The following is a 19,739-nucleotide window of genomic DNA, read 5'->3' as shown; positions in this document are numbered from 1 at the left end:
AAAGATAAAACACCCTCCTAAGTTCATTTTTAAAGAGCCTTTGCAACTATTTCAGTGTCAGATTATACTATAGCCAATAAAACATACATATTTTCTAAGACTTTAGCAAGTAAATATAGCATAATCAGTACATAATAGATGTTTTTATTAAGGTTATTTGCAATGGATTTTGTTCTGCTACAGCTTCCACTTTCTCAGTGCAGCTGGATATGGTCCGTTTTTATTTATGGTGCTGAAACTGTTCCGTACATTATCACTTTCCCCTTGATAAACTGCATCGGGGATATTCTGTCCTGATATAGAAACGGAGCACAAGAAGGGTAGAAGTTGCATTTTAGGAGAAATCTACACAAGAACACAATGGCTCCTTTATTTCCTGTGCAGTTTCTTGCAAGTAATGAAAAGAGCTAAAAAATGAAGGATAACTCTGAGTCAGAAGTAGCTTAAAAGAAAAAATAATTTTAAAAAATGAACCACTTGAAGCATTCTTTCCTTCTGCATCATTTGCTGCCAGGAATAGTACTCACTACCCCCCTGGCACATTTCCTCAGTTCAACAATCACCTACTGTAAGTACAATATGAGGCATGTTCAGGGAACTGTGTTGTCTGTTAAGGTCTGGCAACGGATTCTTAACAACCTTTTAACGCCACGGGGCTCATTATGGTGAAGTCTCCCAACACACCCACCTCAGCCTGGCTCTGCAAAACCAGAGCAGGGGAGATATGTGTGTGTGTGTGTGTGTGTGTCTGGTGGAGGGGAGAGACGTTCACCATGGTGTGCACAAGTTAAGAGCAAGATTGCCCCCTACAGAAACGATTCGGTTATGTTCCACTAAGGAGAGAAACTCTGCATTCAGAGCTTGCAGATCCCCCCCCTCCCACTTCACTCATTCTGCTTCATAGTATGTAGTAGAGTTGTTACTCAACAAGATTTCTGGGCTGGTTAAGAAGTCCGTCTCACACCCTGGCGATGTCAACCTCGGTCAACCTGGGCGGCCCACTTTTATCCAGCCGGTCGGCTCAGAGGAGATGGGAGAGGGGGAGGAGGGGACATGGGCGACCCACACGATGCCCGTACCGTAAAGGTGTTGGCGTCTGAGGGGGGGGAGGGGTCGGAGTGGCAAATGAGAACCATGTCTTTTTTTTTTTTTTTTTTTCTTCCCCCACACTTGTCAGAGCCCCACTAACTTTCAAGAGCAAACACGGAACGCACGGGACTGTGTGCAAACAGAACACACAGACGCACACGCACGCCAACACAAACACACTCGCGGGCCGCTCCGACTCGTCCCGGTCAGATTATGCTGCTGGTATTCCAGCAATGACAAACATGTGGGACATTCTGATTTGTGTAATCAGAATATTTTCTACTCCATCATCTAGGGTGTGGGGGGGGGTTTACTCTAAGCTTAAGACTGGTTTTGGCAAACCTGTCATACTTTTTGACCGAAAGCTGTAGTCTACGAACTCGTATTTAATGTTGAGCAAGTCAAGTTTTATTAAAATCTGGATTTCTCTCATTGATTTGTAAAGTACCCTCTTCTTGTTTCCTCCACGTTTTACTCTTAAACTAGATTTCTCCTGGGCTCTCTTTGTGTTTGCAAGTCTCAGTGTCTAGTTCTGGTGTGAAGATGGCGGGCGTCCCAGCGTGAGCCCCATTCCTCATCATCCAGCCCCTGCCCAAGGTCTGGAACACATTACATCTGATATTAAACACATGGCAGCAGTTAGAAAGGAGAAAAGGCGAGAGGAAAGGGGGATAAGGGGGGCACAAAAAAAAACAACAAAGTTTAGGGAAAAAAATACCAGAAAGCAAAAGAAAAACAGTGGATTTGTCAATGATGCCCCGTCTCCCTCCGCTCATTCGCAGTCCGTTGGTTTCATTTTTCTCCTCTGTCTCATTCCTTTTGTTTAGTTTCTGGTAAATTGTTGGAGTAATAATCATGAGTGCATATGCGTTTAGTAGGCATGGGTTAGTGTGAGGTTCTCGCAGTATCATAACCTTTAGTAAATACGCTTTTAGTTCAGTAAATATATAACAAAATGAAAAAACAGATGCTTCACATGATATGATTGTTTTTATCTAACACCAATTAAATAAGAATTAATTTGTGTTGTCATATTTGGAATTTATTTATTTTTGGGAGATCGCGCTAAATTTAGTAGTTTGGAAAATACTTTTTGTAATATTATTTTCATCCAATCAAGAAGCTTGTTTTGGATTGGAAGTGACAATAGTAGACACTAAAAGGTGCATCAGTTTAGAACAATAATAATTTAACAGCTTTTATGTAAGTAGTTTCTAGAAATGGCATGGCAGAAACTTTTAATACCCTTATTAAGAATTAATAGAAACAGCTTCATTGGTAACGTAGAGACTGCAGTCGTGAAAGTCGTGGGTTTGATTCCCTGCCATTGTGTCTGCGTGCCTCTGGGCAATCACAAGTTGCCTGCTGATCTGTGTATTGGTGGAATGAGTGTGTTTGCGAGTAAATAATTTTGGACTTAAAGGTAATATTGGCTAGTGAGACGTTTCTCTTGTGCTTTGTTTTTAGTGCTAAAATCAACTAAAACATTGAATCTAGTCTGACTAGCTGTTCGCCCTTAACTACTGTGACAGTGAGTTCACTTCTGTGCAGTAGATATTTGTCTTCTACACTGAAGGGAACTTTTAATACCCTCACTTCAACAACATCAACACCATCCATTCACTTTAAGTGATAGGTAGTGATCCTTTTGTGTTTCTCGCCATCTGAACGACTTTTAAAGTGTTAAATTTGTCTTTTTTGTAGCTTAGAGAGAAACGTTTGAGACTTTTTTTTTCTCAACCAGCTGATTGGCAGTATATACAGCAACGTGAGGTGAAGAATCAGCATTTTGTTTCCTTCTGCTCTCATTCAAAGGACTTTGAAAATGTTGAGCAGTTGTGAAGCCCTTGCTTCTTGAAACCTTGGTATGCGCTCATAGCAGTAACTACTGGATGCCTTCTGTCTAGTTGTCCACAGCAAGCACACCGGCCTAGGTCTTATCTGAGCGTATTTAACAGAGATGAGGTTGGAAAAGAGACAAATTAATACTCAGATATGAAACTCATCTGGTGCCTGAAGTCTGACGCCGGCCACTTTGAAGAGCAGTTCCTGTCATCTGCAAATTTAACGATGATAAGGCTCTTCTGTGACAATTTTCTGATTCTATATAGGAACCTTTCTTTTTTTTTTTCTTGCTGGCGGCAGATGGTATTAGCCCCGCACATGGTTCCTGTTGTCACTCGCAGTCAAAGATGGGAATCAGGCTGTTTTGTAACCTAGCGGATAATGAGAAGAGGGAATGAGATGTGCCCAGCGATGGCACCACGGAGGGTGTCTTGGTCTGCCAGCTGTTTGGCTTCAGGCACTGACCGGGAATGCTGGCACTCAGGCGTTTTCTGCTTGATTGGCATGATAACATTCTGCATCTACCCTTTTGCTCTTTTTAAAAAAAAAATTGTTTTGGGTTTGACAAGACAAACTCTCGATCATGTCCAAGATGAACAAAAACCCGTCACTCTTCTTTGCCCTTAAGCTCTCGTGTTGAATTCGTCTGCTTCTCAGGCCGTCCTCTGCGAGGTTGCTGTGGGAGTCGATGCTCACCAGTAAACACAAAGAGGCTCTGATGGAAGTCCGACGCCACCTGGTGGAGGCGGCCACCAAGGAGAAGCTGCCAATCAAGATGAGTATGGGTAAGCATTAGAGATGCAAGTTATACAGTAATGAGTTAATCTAAAGTTGATTGATCTTATTGATTGACTAACGATTAATTGAGAAGTGGCCATATCCTAAGAAACCTTTCTCTTGCTTCAAGAGAGCCGACCGTCTATCATATCCTAAAGGGCAAAAACTTTTATCATGTGCCGAATAAAAAAAAAATAAAAAAGATTTTTCTTTTCATTTTGTATCAGTTGGCTCTGCTTAACGATGTCAAGCAGTGCCCTCTGCTGAATGGAGGCCAAACTACAACAAAAAAGAAGGTCTGAGTTGATGTTTTTAGTTAATTTTAATCTAGTAAGCCATTAATTGACAACTAATTGTAAGTCGATTAATTTATTGTATCCATAGCATGCACAGCGTACCAAATTTTTAAAAACCAACACCACACCTTTAAAGAAGCAAATGCTTTCTCTCACACCTTTCCTAGGGACGTTGATAAGACACAGAAATTTCTAGACTGACTGGAGATTTTTTTCTGACTGGACCCTGGATCATGGAGTACAGAATTGCTGACCCATCCCCCCAGTTATTGCTCCACACTGCCATTCAGCTGGCTAAAAAAACCCCATCTACTTAACCTTTCTTTCCCGTCCTCACTAGATAAACTCCTCTGACTTTGAAAAACTCTTTCTGGTTGCACAAAAACAGGAACAGGCATAGTGTGGAAGCTGAAAGCGAGCTTGCCATCACGCTGGTTATGACGGTTCTATTTTCAAAACACATTTTGCAAGCTATGAGCGGCACATCTGCAAAACAGCCAACTACTGGCTGGCTATCCAAGCAGATAGCCTGACTAATTACCCAGCTAGAGTTAGCTTGTTATGCTTGTGTTCATCTAAAGGAAGAACAACAAAAACATTTCTGCTCAATTAGAACTTGAAACTGATTCAAAATGTAGTTGATGGTTGCTCTATATGAATAGAAAATATAGACAACATTGTTATAGCAGTAATACAGAAGAGGATACACTGAAAAAAAATTAGACTAAAATTGTAGTCAGAACTCTTCAAAGTCCTGCAAAACCTATAACTTCTGTCATTTTTGGTTTGTGAACACAAACATTGCAAAGAGGTAAATGATAAAGTGTCTCTACAGCATTAAAGTGCATGGTGTTAGTTTTAGTTTTTAGTTTACGTTTAGCTCTAAATAGACTGAAAAACTAAACTAAAACTAACACTCTGTACTTTGATGCACTTTTTTTTAGTTTGGTAAAGACAACACATAAGTTAGTACTTCAATAAAGATGTTTTTGATTAAAAATGGCCTCAATCAAAGAACATCCAGCACATTTTTCCACTTTCACAAGTTATGGCTCTGAAAGTGGCCATAACTCCTAGAGTATGGCCAAAAAATTGAATTTGTCTAAAAAGGAATCATTAATTGGAAAATCTCTTATTGGTATCGGTTATAAGAAGCATGATTGATGCATTAATTATGCAACTTCAGCATCAATAGGGCCGATTGTTGCTGCTCTGTTGAAAATAACAGCACATAAATCTTGTAACAGTTTTTTTCTCTTTGTTTGAAACCCTCGATTCTTTAATAAAAGTTATTATGCCTTTATAATATCATACCAGCCCATACAAAGCCACAGATGGGGCTGATTTCCTATGAACTATAAAGCAAACTAATAACAATGCTCAGAAAAAAACGAAACATAAACATTTGCATCACATAAAAGCGACGCATGTAGATATTTACTCTTGAGGAGAAGCAAGCGCCTGTATTTCAGCGTTTTGCAGCCTGACTCCAGCAGATCCCACTGAGATCCAGCTTTTCTGGCTTGCTCTGTTTTTGCACATGTGGCCCCAGAGGAAATCTGAACCACATGTTGGCTGCATGACACACACTCGCACAAATACACATGTTCACTCGCTCGCTCGCACACACACACACCCATATGCACACTGCTTTTTCGAAAAACTTTTGTTGTTCAGTAATGAAGCAAAGGGGTCTGCAGGCACGCAAATGTGAAGTGGCTCCGTGCACCTTGGACTTTGCGCTGTCCTTTACTCAGATGCACACACTCCGGTCTTAACATTCAGGTTAACATCTGGCAGAAAAGGGGGCTTTTAAAAAGGGAGGGATCTTGTTGGTCCTCGAGCCCCTATAATTTGTGAGGTAATGGAGGTCTCATAACAAGATCACACACACTCTCAAACACAGCCTGTAAAGTTTCTCGCATGTGCACGCTGTGCTGTCTTTTCACACTTTTGTGATGCAGTGCACGTTTTGCGGAATCCGAAACGATTTATTTAAACAAATGCTCTGCAGAGTTTAGCAGTGACAGTAAAGTCAGGAGTGTATGAACAAGGAGGCAAATTAAAGCGGCCTCCTCCTGCTGACTGACAGTGTGTTGATTTAATGTCTTTGCTGAAAGAGAGAGAGAGGGAGAGAAGGGGGCACTGTAAGGCCCTTCACACACTGAACCTTTATGCATATCTGGCAGAGGCGCGGACACCACCATGGATCCCCCTGTGAGCTACCAATGAACCCCCCACACCTTCTTCCCTCTGCAGAACAGCACCGTCAGCCAAGTTTTCAATCCATCATTCCCCTCTTCCAATGCACCACATAGAACTAAAACTAAACTGCTCACTTGATGCTAAGGACGCAAGTTATCAATTAACCAGTGAATCTACAGTTGATTGATCTTATCGATTAACTGGACATTTTCTTAAAAACCTGAGTTTTCTCTTGAATTAAGAGGACTGACAATCTTTCCATAACATAAAGAGTAAAAATGTTCATATGAATCTCTCCATGTGACACGTTTTTCTGCACTGTCCTGTCTTCGGTTCAGTGATTACATATTTGCCTTCGTAGCACATCACTAGTTTTTGATTGAGAAGTTGACGCTCCTCCGTCAAGCAGCTCGGGAGAATCATCACTATTAAGGTGAAACCTAAAGAGCTTTGCGTGGTTTTATTTCAAAGCAAAACTGCATGTAGTTCATTTTGCATCCCACACCGGACTCTGTTCGGACTGTTTCTCTTTCTCATTCTGGTATGTCTCCACCATTACCAACTGAATGGTGACCGACGGCGCTCTCTGCTGGGTGGCGGCCAACTTACAACACTAAAAGAATGTCTAACCTGGTGTTGTTAGCTAATCAACTGGAACTCATTTTAATACAATAAAACATTCATCAACAATTAATCGTTACTCCATGAATTGTTTACGTCCCTGCTTGGTGGCCCTGCAGTTCTCTTAAAGACTAACATTTTTCCACTCATATCTGAGCTCATTCTCGCTCTTGTTGGTTTTCCCAGATAAACAAAGAAAATACTCTGCCTGTGCACTGCACTGCCTCATACGCTCTCATTGGTTTTATACACCCTCAGATCCAGCTTGGCTTTTCAGCAGAATAGGATCATCCAGAGAGACACAGAGAAAATAATCCATTTCTCAGAGCCTTAGGTTGACCCGTTTAAGGTCTCATAGGATGTAATAGGATTGTAATAGGATGATGAAATTCCCTCAGTGTGTGTGAGAACATGCACAATACATGTTTGTCTTGGGTGTTTTGGCTCTTAAATGGGACTTTAATAGATACATTTCATCATCTGTAATTGTGTTTATGCAAATCTGCCTGTGTTTACACCAGACTAAATGGATAACTGAGTGGTTGTGCAGACACCCTGCTGCTCCCGTGGCAGAAGGGCGGGCCATGCCCTCGGGCTTTGGCACCAGAGGGAATTGGGTTCAGAATGGATTCATACAGCTGTATCAAGTCGTCCTACAAGTGATGTAGCTAGCCCTGATGATCCAGCCGGGTTCTTGTATTGCCTGAAATAGTTTGAGAAGAAATTTCTGAATCTTGATGCATTCATCCATCCATCCATCCATCCATTATCTTCTGTTTGTCTGGGAGTCGGGTCGCAAAGACAGCAGTCTAGGACTTTCCACTCTCTGGGTCTTCCTCCGAGTCTCCTCTTGGTGGGACAGACCTGGTACACCTCAGTGGGGAAGCATCCAGGAGGCATGCTTACTCCTCTTGATGTGGAGATGCAGCGGAGTCCCTTTCATATGACTGAACTTCTCACTTCATCTGTGATCCCTTATCTATAAGGTAAGGAGTTATTCTGCACCTGAATGTGGTGCCGAGTCCTGAGCAGAGGCCCCAACATTCACCCATAACCGAAGGTTTTCAGGATGTTCCTCCTTTCGGAGCACATAAATAAGCCCCTCAGACTTCCTGCGTCCCTCAGTCCTGCGGGATTACTTATGAGGCTGTCTGGCTGCTGAGACGGGTCACCACTCAGCTCTGCAACTCGCATCAGAGATCACTTAGCTCCTCTGCAACCCCGTGCACCCAGAATGTAAGTCATCTTCCAGTAACAGAGCTAAATCATCGTTGCCCTTGGCTGTACTTGCGCTGTGGAAGACTTTGATGGTGATCGCCATGTCTCAATTGCCACCTCTGCACATCCTGCTCCGAGGAACTAACGCTCAGGCCGTTTCTAGCACGAGAATGAAATGAAATTTGCTTTATGTCTGTTCTTTCTATAAATGCCCTCAAAAGGACAATAAAATGGGCCCAACGGTTCAGGTTTCTCAGCCATCTTCATTTAAGGGCGACGAGAATTGCCGTGCAGAGACCGACCTCCTGGCACATGATACTTATGAACCACATGATGTCATAAGTTACAGCGCCGCACATGTCCCTTTACCACATTTAGTCATTTTACAACCACAAGTTAGATATATTTTATAGGGATTTTATGCAATAGATCGCCACAAAGTAGCTCATTATTGTGAAGCAAATGACAATGGCACATGGTTTGGAAAGAAAAATGCATTTGGATTCACCCCCACTACTTTGATACCTTAAAATAAAATTCAGTTCAAGCACAGTGTAAATCCAGCTGTTCGGTGAAGGCCTGAGAGATTTGTATTTGTCGAGGAGTTTAGAAAAGAATTATGTTATTACAGAGCATTGTTCTGTCCATCAAATATCAAAATGAAGATTTCTGGACAACTACAAAGCCACCAAGACATTGCAATCAACCTGAATTGGCAGTCTATGGATATTAGTAAAACAGTCAAAACGTCTCATGATGACTGTGGAAAGGCTGCTTAGATCCATAGCTCAGGTGGGAGAATCTATTGACACGAAAACTACACACATCTGGTCTTTATGGAAGAGCGACAAGAAGAAAACCATTGATGAAAGAAATACCTTTTGCAATTTGCCGTATTGGAGGCACAGCAAACACGTGGAAGAAGATTTGTTAGGCGAGACCAAAATGTTTTGGCCTACATGCAGAGTGCCAAAAATCGCACTGAACGCACCTAGTGAAATGTGGTGGCGGCAGCATCATGCTGTGGGCATACTTCTCTTAATCAATGACAGTGAAGCTGATCAGAGTTGATTATGGAGGAAGTATTTAAATATTCAGAATAATTTCAATTATTTTAGACTGAAGAAGAGAATAGATCCAATAGAGCCAATAAATCTTTCAGTAATGGACTTATGTTTTATATATATATATATATATATATATATATACGGTAACATATATGTATTTTATTTGACAGGTTGTGAATAAGACTGACATGACACCGTCATAAACATGATACAACACCTGTCATAAACATGAGTAAGACTTCATGAATATTTATGACTGTTGTCATAAAGTGTCATTCGGAAAATCATGACACTTTTAGTACAAAGTTGACATTATTCAAATTGTCTTCGTTATGAGAAGACAATTCATATTAACCAAGAAATTATGATCTGACATAAATTTGTTATAAAAGTATTACTGATTAAACTTTAGCTTTAATAACATAAAGGTACATCATTTTTAAAGTTTAATCAGTAACATTTTTATAACAAATTTATGTTAGATCCAGATATATATATATATGTGTGTGTGTGTGTGTGTGTGTACTTTCTGAGCATCTTTGTATGTATATCATCTATATTAAATTACAATTAGACCTTGGAAAACTCTCTTTGTTGTTCTTTTTGTTGTGACTTAACGTTAAAAGTGAAGAACACGCAGCCAGCCGTCTTTCTGCAAAGACACCTTGATCTGGAACAAGAGCTCAGCTGATAGATCATCTCCTTCAGATTCCTTTGTCATCTGGCACAAAGATGCTGAAAGAATCACAAAGCTGCTTTGGAGGGAAGTTCTGTGACAGATAAGAGCCAAGGCTCTGCCAGGATGCTGTAAGTGTGTAATGCAAAGCAGGCCCTTTGTGTGTCTGCTTGGCCTATTTGCTTTTCTTTGGTTTCCCTAATGTCTTACATTTTCTCCCTCAGACTCACTGTGTGCTTTCACTGTAAAGCCCGATTACATTTGGCCTGCTCTGTACCATTCTTAGGTGCCCATTCAAGGCCGGACTAGCTTTGAATATATTTCCTGTTTCTGTCTTGAATTATGGTTGGCACATCAAGCTTTTGGGGAGCTTTAGTTTTACTGCCAGGATTTTTATGGTTGGATATGTTAACAAAAGAGCTTTTCAGTATTCCGACTAGGTCTGGACCAAACTTCGGCTTCATAAATGTTTTTAGTTCAGAGAGAAACCTGAACCTGTTTTTTTCTTTTGAAAAATTTCCTCAGTTTGTCCGTTGTTTACTATTCCTTGCTAGTTATTGTTTGAGGCTTCTCATAATTGCGTATGACATGGATTGGTATTCTGCTTCTTCTATCCATAAGGAGGACATTAAGTTAGAGGATCTTTCACAACAAAAACAACATTAAGCTCTTTGCAAAGAGTATAAGAATTAAAACATGATCAAAAAGAGATCCAACACCATGCATCGTTTTCCTTTCACTTTACAATTATTTGCACCTTTTGTTGTCCGTCGCATAAAATCCCTGTAAAACATCCTGAAATTGTGATTGTAGTTAAAAAAATAAACACACTTAAGGAAAACGAGTGCTTGTGCCGTTGACTGTAGCGAAAAAGCCTTGAACTTGCTGTAGATTATATTTGGTTTTCTGGAGGTTGCCAGCTTTTTTCTTATCAGTTTCACTTTTGGTCATATGTTTGGCCTTGCAAATATAAATGATGGTTGTATTCAAACTCAAAATACACCCACATCTAGTGCAAATGAATGTGCTTATGCAGAGGTGTTGTATCCCACCTCTCTGGTCTTTTAGGACTTGACTATTTATGCTGTTGTTGCTAGGTTTTGCTGCGCTCCTTCCTGAGGAGGGGAGGGGGAGGGGGCTAAGAAGATGGCTGGGGATTTGGAAATGTTCAGTAGAGCAGATCCTAAACATTGTCTGTCTGATCTCTTCTCTTACATATCTTGAAGTAATCAGCAAAGGCCTCTCATTTACACATATTAGTCACAGCCCAGACAGAATTTCAGGAGCTCCAATCAGTGTTCCCGCACTATTTCCTTAATTGCAGTCAGGCACAGTCAGTAACTCATGGTAACACAGGGTTTGTATTTGCAGTGTGAGGAATATTGCTTCATGACTGCCTGTTTTAAAACCCTGGAGCCTTTACTCAGTAAGACAAAACATGAAACACCAAATGAATTTAATTCCTCAAGAGAAACGGCCTATATTGGATATAAGTGTGATGTTTTCATAAAGAAAGCTACTACACCAGCAATGGTTAAGGAAATTAGTTTTTTTTTTTTGTAAAGACCTAGCAAATCTAGAGGGGATAGCTCCAAACAAAAGTGGATGCATCACGTGTTTGGCAGTAGCTCTACAGCTGGGAGCCTCCGGTCAAGGAAAACCGCCGGTCAAGGTTACCGGGCACAAAGAATGCTTTGTTGATGAATTACGGACAGCACACATCTGCAGTGGAAGATGTACATCAAAAGATGTGTCCCAATTATTTTCCAGTAAACAACACAAATCAGCCTGCGTTCCAAGGCCATATGCCCTGCTCTGTTCAGAAGCATCAATAGCTGCGTTTCCATTACAGATGTTCTCAAAATGTTGTCAGTAATTTGCTAATATTGAACAAAATGGGATTTTTGTGTTTGCGGTGTTTCCATTAAATAAGAGAACGCGATTAATATCACACATGAATAAGTTTGTTCACGGATAAATCACTTAAAAAAAACATGACACGTCGTCCTCCTAACACTTCCTGTCGTCTTCTCTGTCATTTCCACCAGTAGTAACATCAGGTTGTTGATCACATGATGTCTGTGAAACAAAAGAAGTGTTTCCATTGAAGTTTTGTGAAATAAACCTGTTAAATATACCAGATTTGATACAGTTGATAAACACCTCATCCTAGCGTCAAACTCGTCAAAAATAACACCATTATTCATTTTATGTCATATTGTAATTATCAGATATGGTCACATGACAAATCACGATGTCCAACCACTTTGTCATTTCCTGTAAAATGGTTTTACTGCTACTTTTATTGCTACGTTTGCTAATATTTATTGCATCCACCACTCTGTTAGGTCCAAATATCTCACCCTGCATCTCCCTCCTCTCAGGTCGCGTGACCCCCGATCAGCTGTGTTCCTATGTGAAGTTGTTCCGGAGCAGCTGGGAGGCGCTAGAGAGTCACTGCGGGGTGCTTCAGCTGGGCTTGGCCACTGCCCAGACACTCCGACACCCCGGCTTGGCCCGCTGGGATTCCTGTCTCGCTTTCGAAAGACTGCTGCTGCAGGTGTGTGCTCATCTTGCATAACCGTACCATCCATATGTCACTCACAGTAAACACTTGGAGGATCTGCAAAGTAAAAGTTGGAGACCTTCCACGACAGATTTATGTTGCGCTTTAAAGTTCCGGTGTGAAGTTTACATTGATTTATCATGACTGTTAGACTAATTTGCGCTTTTATTTTATTTTTTTTACTGTTATTTCACAATACAATGATTTCCAAAAAACATTTAGTGCAGGTTTAAAATTAAACATATACAGACAGCTTCACAACAACACACTTTCTATAGAGTTATCAAGGTCCTGGACATAATTCTTACTACATTTTTGACCACTCTCCCTGTCATAGATGCTAGATTTCATTCAAGCTGGTGAAATGATATTTGTCTGCTTTGTTTTTTCTTTCCAAAAAACAGTTTAGATGTGTGTTTTTGAACATTGGGACTCCAAACTGTGTTCATGTTTTAACCATCTTGCTATTCATTTAAGGTAAAGTTGAAAAAAAAAAATAATCTTAGCTTTTCCTCTTAGTACAGTGCAGTTTTTCCAGTGGCAGTGAAACAGCCGCTCAGCATAATACTGCCAGCACCATGCTTTATAGTTTGTAAATTTTTTTCTTAGAGATGATAGTTTGGCCCTGATGGTCCCACACACACATAAAATGCAGCTTTTATAAACCCAGTCAATGGCAGGAAGCCAACAAGTTAAAATGAGCTCTTACTGTTATGAATAGAAAAACAAACAAGCAAAAAAAAAAACCCAGCCATACATTTAACTAGAATGTTGCCTGAAGATAGTTGAAGGCCAAAGAATTTGTGCCGATTCTCTGAAATGTTCTAAGAAACGTTGATATCACACTAATATTAGGGCTGGTGTAAATATATTTGTACAATGGAATATTAAATAGGGCTAAAAAAAATAACTAAAACTAAAATTACGGCAATAAAGTCATAAAATTACGAGAGTAAAATTATATGCGAATAAAGTCGTATGAGAAAATAGTCATAATATTACCATAAAAGTCAGCATTACAAGAATAAAAGCATAATATTATGACTTTATTCTCAAAATATTCTGACAATGTTCTTGAAATCTCTACTTCATTCTCGAACTTCTTTACTCTCTTCCCTTTTGTTCTCGCTATATTCTAACTTTATTCTTGTGATTTTTTTTCTTCTAATACTCATGTTTGAGTCTACATGTAGGATGTGCACATTGTGTGGATGAAACACACACAAAATGTAAAATTTTTATCCATTTCCTCTTTTCCCGTAATATATAACCATCTATAAGAAACTACATTTAAAGTAATTCAGATAATGTTTAAAAATCCCATATTTGAAACATAAAAAGAAAAAGAGGCAGCCTGAATCCTCAGGCTTTTAAGATCATCTAAGCAGGTAAGTGGCTTGTTTTCAACATGGTGGCCTGAATGTTGTGTTTACATCCACAGATAAACAAGGTCCTTCATAAACAAGGTCAGTTTTCTTTACAGGGTAAAACTCAGATCCTGTAAAAAAAGCAAAAAGTTGGAGTCCAGAAAAGGAAGAGATCCATTTTTAACAGGGGACGACGCACACGTGCGTTTGACTTTCTGAAGGTCAGAGGTCGCGTCTGATGCAAAGGGCCTAAAGAGTAAATGATGGGAGTTGGAGGAGTAATAAGAGTAAATCAAAAGTCAAAGTGCACACAGTCACTGGTTCTTCACCTCTTGTTTCACTTTCCCCGCAGCGGCCTGGATATAGCTTTAAGCTCTCTTAGAAAGAGCAGAAGTCTAAGCCGCGTCAGATAAAGTCACTGACTAATGCCGCAGCCATTTCCTCCGCCGTCCTCTTCATACTTTGCTACTTTCGTTGAGCCTCTGTACATTCCTGGATCCATAAGGCAAGCATTGGGACGGCATAGTATTTAGGAACTTATTAAACTAAATCATGGAAAAATTAAACAGGCTCTCGGCCATGGCCGAACTGGAATTTGAAAACAACCTCTTAAACCTTGCCTCTCAGCTAGGTCTGCTCGTTTATTAAATGAAGGGAAAATTACTTGCGGGGAGGGGGCTTGTATTTCCAGTGTCCATTTACGTCGTCTCTCCACTTTGACGATGGTTGTCTAGAGAAGCCGGATAACTCAGAACAACTGCTCTGCCACAAGTTTTCAGCTTTGGTCTTATGAGTTTGGAGAAGAAACATGAAATTCAGACGAGGCTGTGACTGGAGCACGCTTGGGTTAATAGGAGTTGCGTCTAGCGTCGGTGCATTACTCAACTTTAAAACACTTGGCTCGAGTTCAAGAAACATATTTGCTGAAAATCGGATCTCACAATGAGGCTTTAAGAGCAATGTGAGTCTGCAATCAAAACGGCCCTGAGTTTTATTGCGGTATTAAGGGAAATGAGTTGTGTGTCCTCGCTGCCCTTTTTGTTTATTTAATTTCCAGGAGTTTTTTTTTTTTTGCTCAAGAGCAAGAGGGAGACATTAATTACAGTAGAGAATGGCTGGATGAAATGCCTCCCAGACGTGCCTGGCGGTCGAAATGTGTTTGCTCTGCCTGAGTGTGTGTGCGTGCATTTGCATGCGTGTGTGTGAGGGGCTGCTGTGGGGACGACCTACCAGAGATGGACGCTGTGTTGCTAAGGTGGACGGTTTGAGTTCATCCAGGCCTAGCATCTGTGCACGCTAGCGTGGGGCCTTGAAGTAGGCCGCAGCTCCACAGACGTGTGAATCTGTTCGGAAATCTGTAATCTGTGCTCTTAAGTTAATTGAAAGCAAAAGTGGAGGGCTATTACAAGATCCTAAAACATGGCGATATTTAAACGTCAGTCTAGTTTGCTCTCAGCATGTATATTTAAATGGTGATGTATGTATATGTCAAGTTTGTTTGTGCAGCACATTTCAACAACAAGGCATTTCAAAGAGCTTTACACCATGTAAACATAATACAGTAACCAGTTGTGAAACGGCGATAAACATTATATTTTGTCAAATTCATCATCAAATATATTGGTCAATCTTCACGTTATTATGAGTCAAAGGCAACTCTAAACAGGTAGGTTTTATCCTTGATTTAAAGGAACTCTGTGTTTCGGCAGTTTTGCACTTTTTTGGAAGTTTTTCCCAGAATAGTGGAGCATAGAAATGGGATGCTGAAACAAGTCGTCTGCAAGTCATTTAGCATCACGTTGTCCACGAACATGCCATGAGTGATCGGAGAGGGGTGACCATCGTCCGGCCACACCCCGGCCCAGTCACGGAAGGCTCTCCTCGCCAACCGGAGTAGGGTATTGGAGACCATCTGAAGCGATACGGCATTACGGTATCGATACGTCAAGGCGGAATTCTGACTTAGAGGTATTCAGTCATAATCCCACAGATGGTAGCTTTGCCCCATTGGCTCCTCAGCCAAGCACATACACCAAATGTCTGAACCTCTGGTTCCTCTCGTACCGAGCAGGATTACTATTGCAACAACACATTATCAGTAGGGTAAAACTAACCTGTGTCACGACGATGGTGTAAACCCAGCTCACGTTCTTTATTAGTGGGTGAACAATCCAACACTTGGTGAATTCTGCCTCACAATGATAGGAAGAACCGACATCGAAGGATAAAAAAGCAACGTTGCTATGAACGGTTGGCCACCACAAGCCAGTTATCCCTGTGGTAACTTTTCTGACACCTCCTGCTTAAAACCCAAAAAGTCAGAAGGATTGTGAGGCCCCGCTTTCACGGTCTGTTTAGTTCTGATTTTAGGGATGCAGAGTATTTATGTTAAAATACTCTCATTTTAACATAAGAAAGAAAGTGGTGGTTAAGTTCCCCAGTTACGTTCACGGAATTGATTTCTTACACTTCCTGTCAAGCTTACCAACAACATGCGGTTGCAAAAGCTGTGAAGAAGACCCTCTTTGTCTTTCCTCTTATGCCTGTAAATAAAAATGAGAAGTTTTGAACAGACTAAACGTCACATTAAGTTGGAAAAATCTTGGCCTTGGTTTTTGCATTACAAAGCACTAACATTTTAGTAGAATGTTTTGTTAAGTTCCAATCCCTAAAATCATGTTAGACATACCATCTTGCCTCCTGTGTGCGTCAGCTGTTTTAGGCCTCACGGCTGTTGTAGCTCAGCTTTTGGGTCTGGAGAAGTGTTTGAATATGCCTGAACAGAAGCAGAAACATTTTTTAGTAAGGAAGACCACTTTTGCAGATGTGAAACTGTGCAATTAATCTGAAAGGTGATATACCTGTGAGTTGCACATTGACGGTTCATACAAGGAAAGTGGTCAGGTTTTGGTTTTGAAGGTTTATTTAGGAGAATTACCTTAGGAGGATCATAACATCAGTGCGGTTGGTTTAATATTAAATGTTTATCCTGCCACTGGGTTTATTACCTACTTAATATAAAGCACACATTTGTCTGGGACAGTTACATATATTCACGTTTGGCGTGCCACCCTGCCTGCGCCCTTCCTCCCCCCCGCCTGGCCATCCCGGGTGTCGGCCGTGTAATTGGATTTTAGTCTGAAAGGCCCAGATTGAGCAGGCCTGGTCGAGCTCCAGGCCACTGTTAAAGAAGCGGTGTGAGCGAGACGTCTTCAGCTCTAGACAGCCGGAGCTAAGACTCGACAGACTCTCTCTTTCACCACTTCCCAGAACATCACAAGCGCGCCGCTCTACCTTCCCATCAGCCACCCAGTCAGGCGCTCTTCCCGGCCAAAACAAACATGTTTGCTACTGCTGTACCTCCCACTCACCAAGAACGTAGCTCAGACATGCGGTAGCTCCATGCTTTTGGAATCCCAGGCTTTTTAAGGCCAGTATTGTGGCAGTGAGTGCCTTACATTAGGACTGAAACGGCTGCTTGAATTAATTGTGATTAATCGACAATTGAAATGATCCTGTAGTAATCAATTAAGCGTTAACTGGAGTATACAGACTCAGAAAGTCAATTTGCTGAGAAAAGCCCAACATATTCGGTGCAGTAATTAAGCCAAAACGGTGCAAAAATATAGCGATTTTGCAGCTATGATTAAAACACCTTGGTGTGTAAAAGTGTTTTAACCAAAACTCCTCAAGTGGAACAGGTTTAGGTTCAGATTTTCTAAATGAATGTTATGTTGTTGCATTTTAGGCAATAAAATGTTTTCATTTGTGGAAAAAGGTGCCATTTTTTAAAAATCTGATTAAGCGATGAATCTGCTACTACAGTAATCATTAGCTGCAGCCCTACGCTCCAGTCTGCCGCTGAGACCTCTATCACATCACTGGACACAGCTGGGATGACAGCAGCGCTGCGGAGAGGAGCTAACCCCTCTCACCCCGGCCCGCTGCTCTACTCTGCTGGGACTAGCAGGGCAGGCCTCTGCAAACACTTAAGTTCAGAGTTATTGCTTGTCACAGCGGCGCTGGGATGGATGGAAAACTTCGCTCGGCCGCATGTCCCCATCTCCCACGGGTGACTCAGAGTGCACGCCTGTTTCTTATCTCAGTTTGTGACCTGGGTTGAAGTCCGCAGAAGTAAATGATTTGAAATTGAGCTGTAGATCCAGATAATGCGCACCTAACAGTAATTTACTTCAATTAAACTTTACAGCTAATACGTTTTACGTAAATAGGAAGCATATGTTGAGTTTAGGCATGAATCTTTCTTCTACAATAGCTTTAAAAAGTGATGCATGAAAACCACTGAATGCTTAAGGGTAAGGTGTGACATCTCTGTACAAAGTCTTACAAAAGTAACAAACTGCACCCATTTTTGGAAAACTTCCAACTTATTTGTGTTCTGGACCAACACAAAATGATCCATAAGGTGTGAAATGAAAGGAAAAGTATTTTAAGTTTTGTCAAACCAGATGAATAGTGACTGTGAACGTAAATTATAAATTTTCCAGTCTTTTACTCAATTGGATTTAAAGCTGGACTTTAACTTGTCCATTCTAACCCCTTCCTGCGCTTTGACCTAAACTCGTTCATTGCAGCTCCGGCTTTTCCAGTCTCACGCAACCTCCAACAGCTTTCCTTCCAGGATTATTCTGCATTATATTCCATACATCCAACACATTCATTGTACTGTACAAGTACTTTATTTCATAGTTTGATGTAGTTTTTAAAAAGCTGTTAACTCTCTGTACAACACCACAGTTCTGTGGACCTCTATCACATCACTGGACACAGCTGGGATGACAGCAGCGCTGCGGAGAGGAGCTAACCCCTCTCACCCCAAAAAGCTACTATGCATAGCTTTTTGCTTGAAGGCTAAAAAGTAAAAAGTAGAATTTTGGTTTCATGTGTTTGCGACAGAGAGCAAATGGGGAGAATTTTTTTTTGTTTTGTTTTGTTTTACTAAGACTTTCTTCACATCAGTTTCATGAAGGCCATATTTTAATAGCGAAACTAATAATTTACCTGTTTGCAGAGGTGTGGATCTCTGCAGTCGAGCGTTTACATGGAACTCATGACTGCTTCTGCGATAAATAGATTCTCTGGACGGTATTGCGTGTGCACCACTATAGTTGGAGTATTCATGCATTCAAGAAATTAGACTGAAGTTTGTGGTCAAACATAAACTATTTAGATGTCTCACAATGCATACAGTGCTGCTTGAATGACTTCCCTCTTGTTTGTGAGTCTGTTCAGTCTCTTGTTGTCTTGTCTTTGGATTTCTACTATGCGTTTTTGAAGACTTATTTACACTATGAAAGTGTAGGTGACAAGGTTCATTTCTGTTTGAATGCATTCACATTTTAAATGATTCACATATCAACCAGTTTGAATACCCACAACCTTCTTTACAGGCGTAAATGTAAAAATTGCTGGGGGGTTTTAGTGTGCAAATATGTCTATTTTGTTTTTGTAAGAAAAGAAAAAAAAAAATGCAAATTGGAATACATAAAATTAGCACTTAGAAAGAAACACAACACTTAATTTTCCTGAGGGGAAAAAAAGACCTGCTTTACCCTCTGTAGTAAGACCTTACTGTGCAGTTTAGGTAAAATTATTCAAGATGTACCTCTACGTATGTTTTTAATGTTTGTTGTTTTTTTTTTTTAACCTCTTCTGTTAAGAGAAAAGAATTTAAAAAACACCATCAGCATTATCTCATGCTGGAGAAATTCCACTGGAGTCCTTGCTACAACAGATGCTTTGTAGAGAGTTGTCATGGTTTGTAAAGCTTAAACATTTTGAACCTTTTTCAAGCCTTTTCTGCTGTACGTTGCGTTTGCCAAGACGAGTCCAAAGTTGTTTTCAGATGGGTGCTCCGCTCTGTTTTTGCTCAAGTCAGTGTTGGCAAGTCAACAAAAGTTAACAGCAGCGTTCCCCATTACCTACAACCACGATGTTCTGGGACATAGACGCGTAACCCCTTGACCCTCACCCCCCCACCAACACTCTTCT

The 19,739-nt window shown here is 40.8% G+C and overlaps 1 protein-coding gene across 1 annotated transcript in view; it reads left to right on the top strand.

Moving 5' to 3' along the window:
• scfd2 (sec1 family domain containing 2) overlaps positions 1–19,739 on the top strand; it is a 120,718-nt gene that overhangs the window by 10,672 nt on the left and 90,307 nt on the right. The window contains exons 3-5 of the mRNA XM_044129954.1: positions 905–1,080; positions 3,592–3,719; positions 12,179–12,354. Coding sequence (XP_043985889.1) covers positions 905–1,080; positions 3,592–3,719; positions 12,179–12,354 — 480 coding nt within the window. The remainder of the gene's footprint in view (positions 1–904; positions 1,081–3,591; positions 3,720–12,178; positions 12,355–19,739) is intronic.

This window comes from Gambusia affinis, linkage group LG10 (genome assembly GCF_019740435.1).
Source record: "Gambusia affinis linkage group LG10, SWU_Gaff_1.0, whole genome shotgun sequence".
Classification (NCBI taxonomy): Eukaryota; Metazoa; Chordata; class Actinopteri; order Cyprinodontiformes; family Poeciliidae; genus Gambusia; species Gambusia affinis.
The sequence above is the reverse complement of the archived record's forward strand: the minus strand, read 5'-3'. Positions and strand labels throughout refer to the sequence as shown.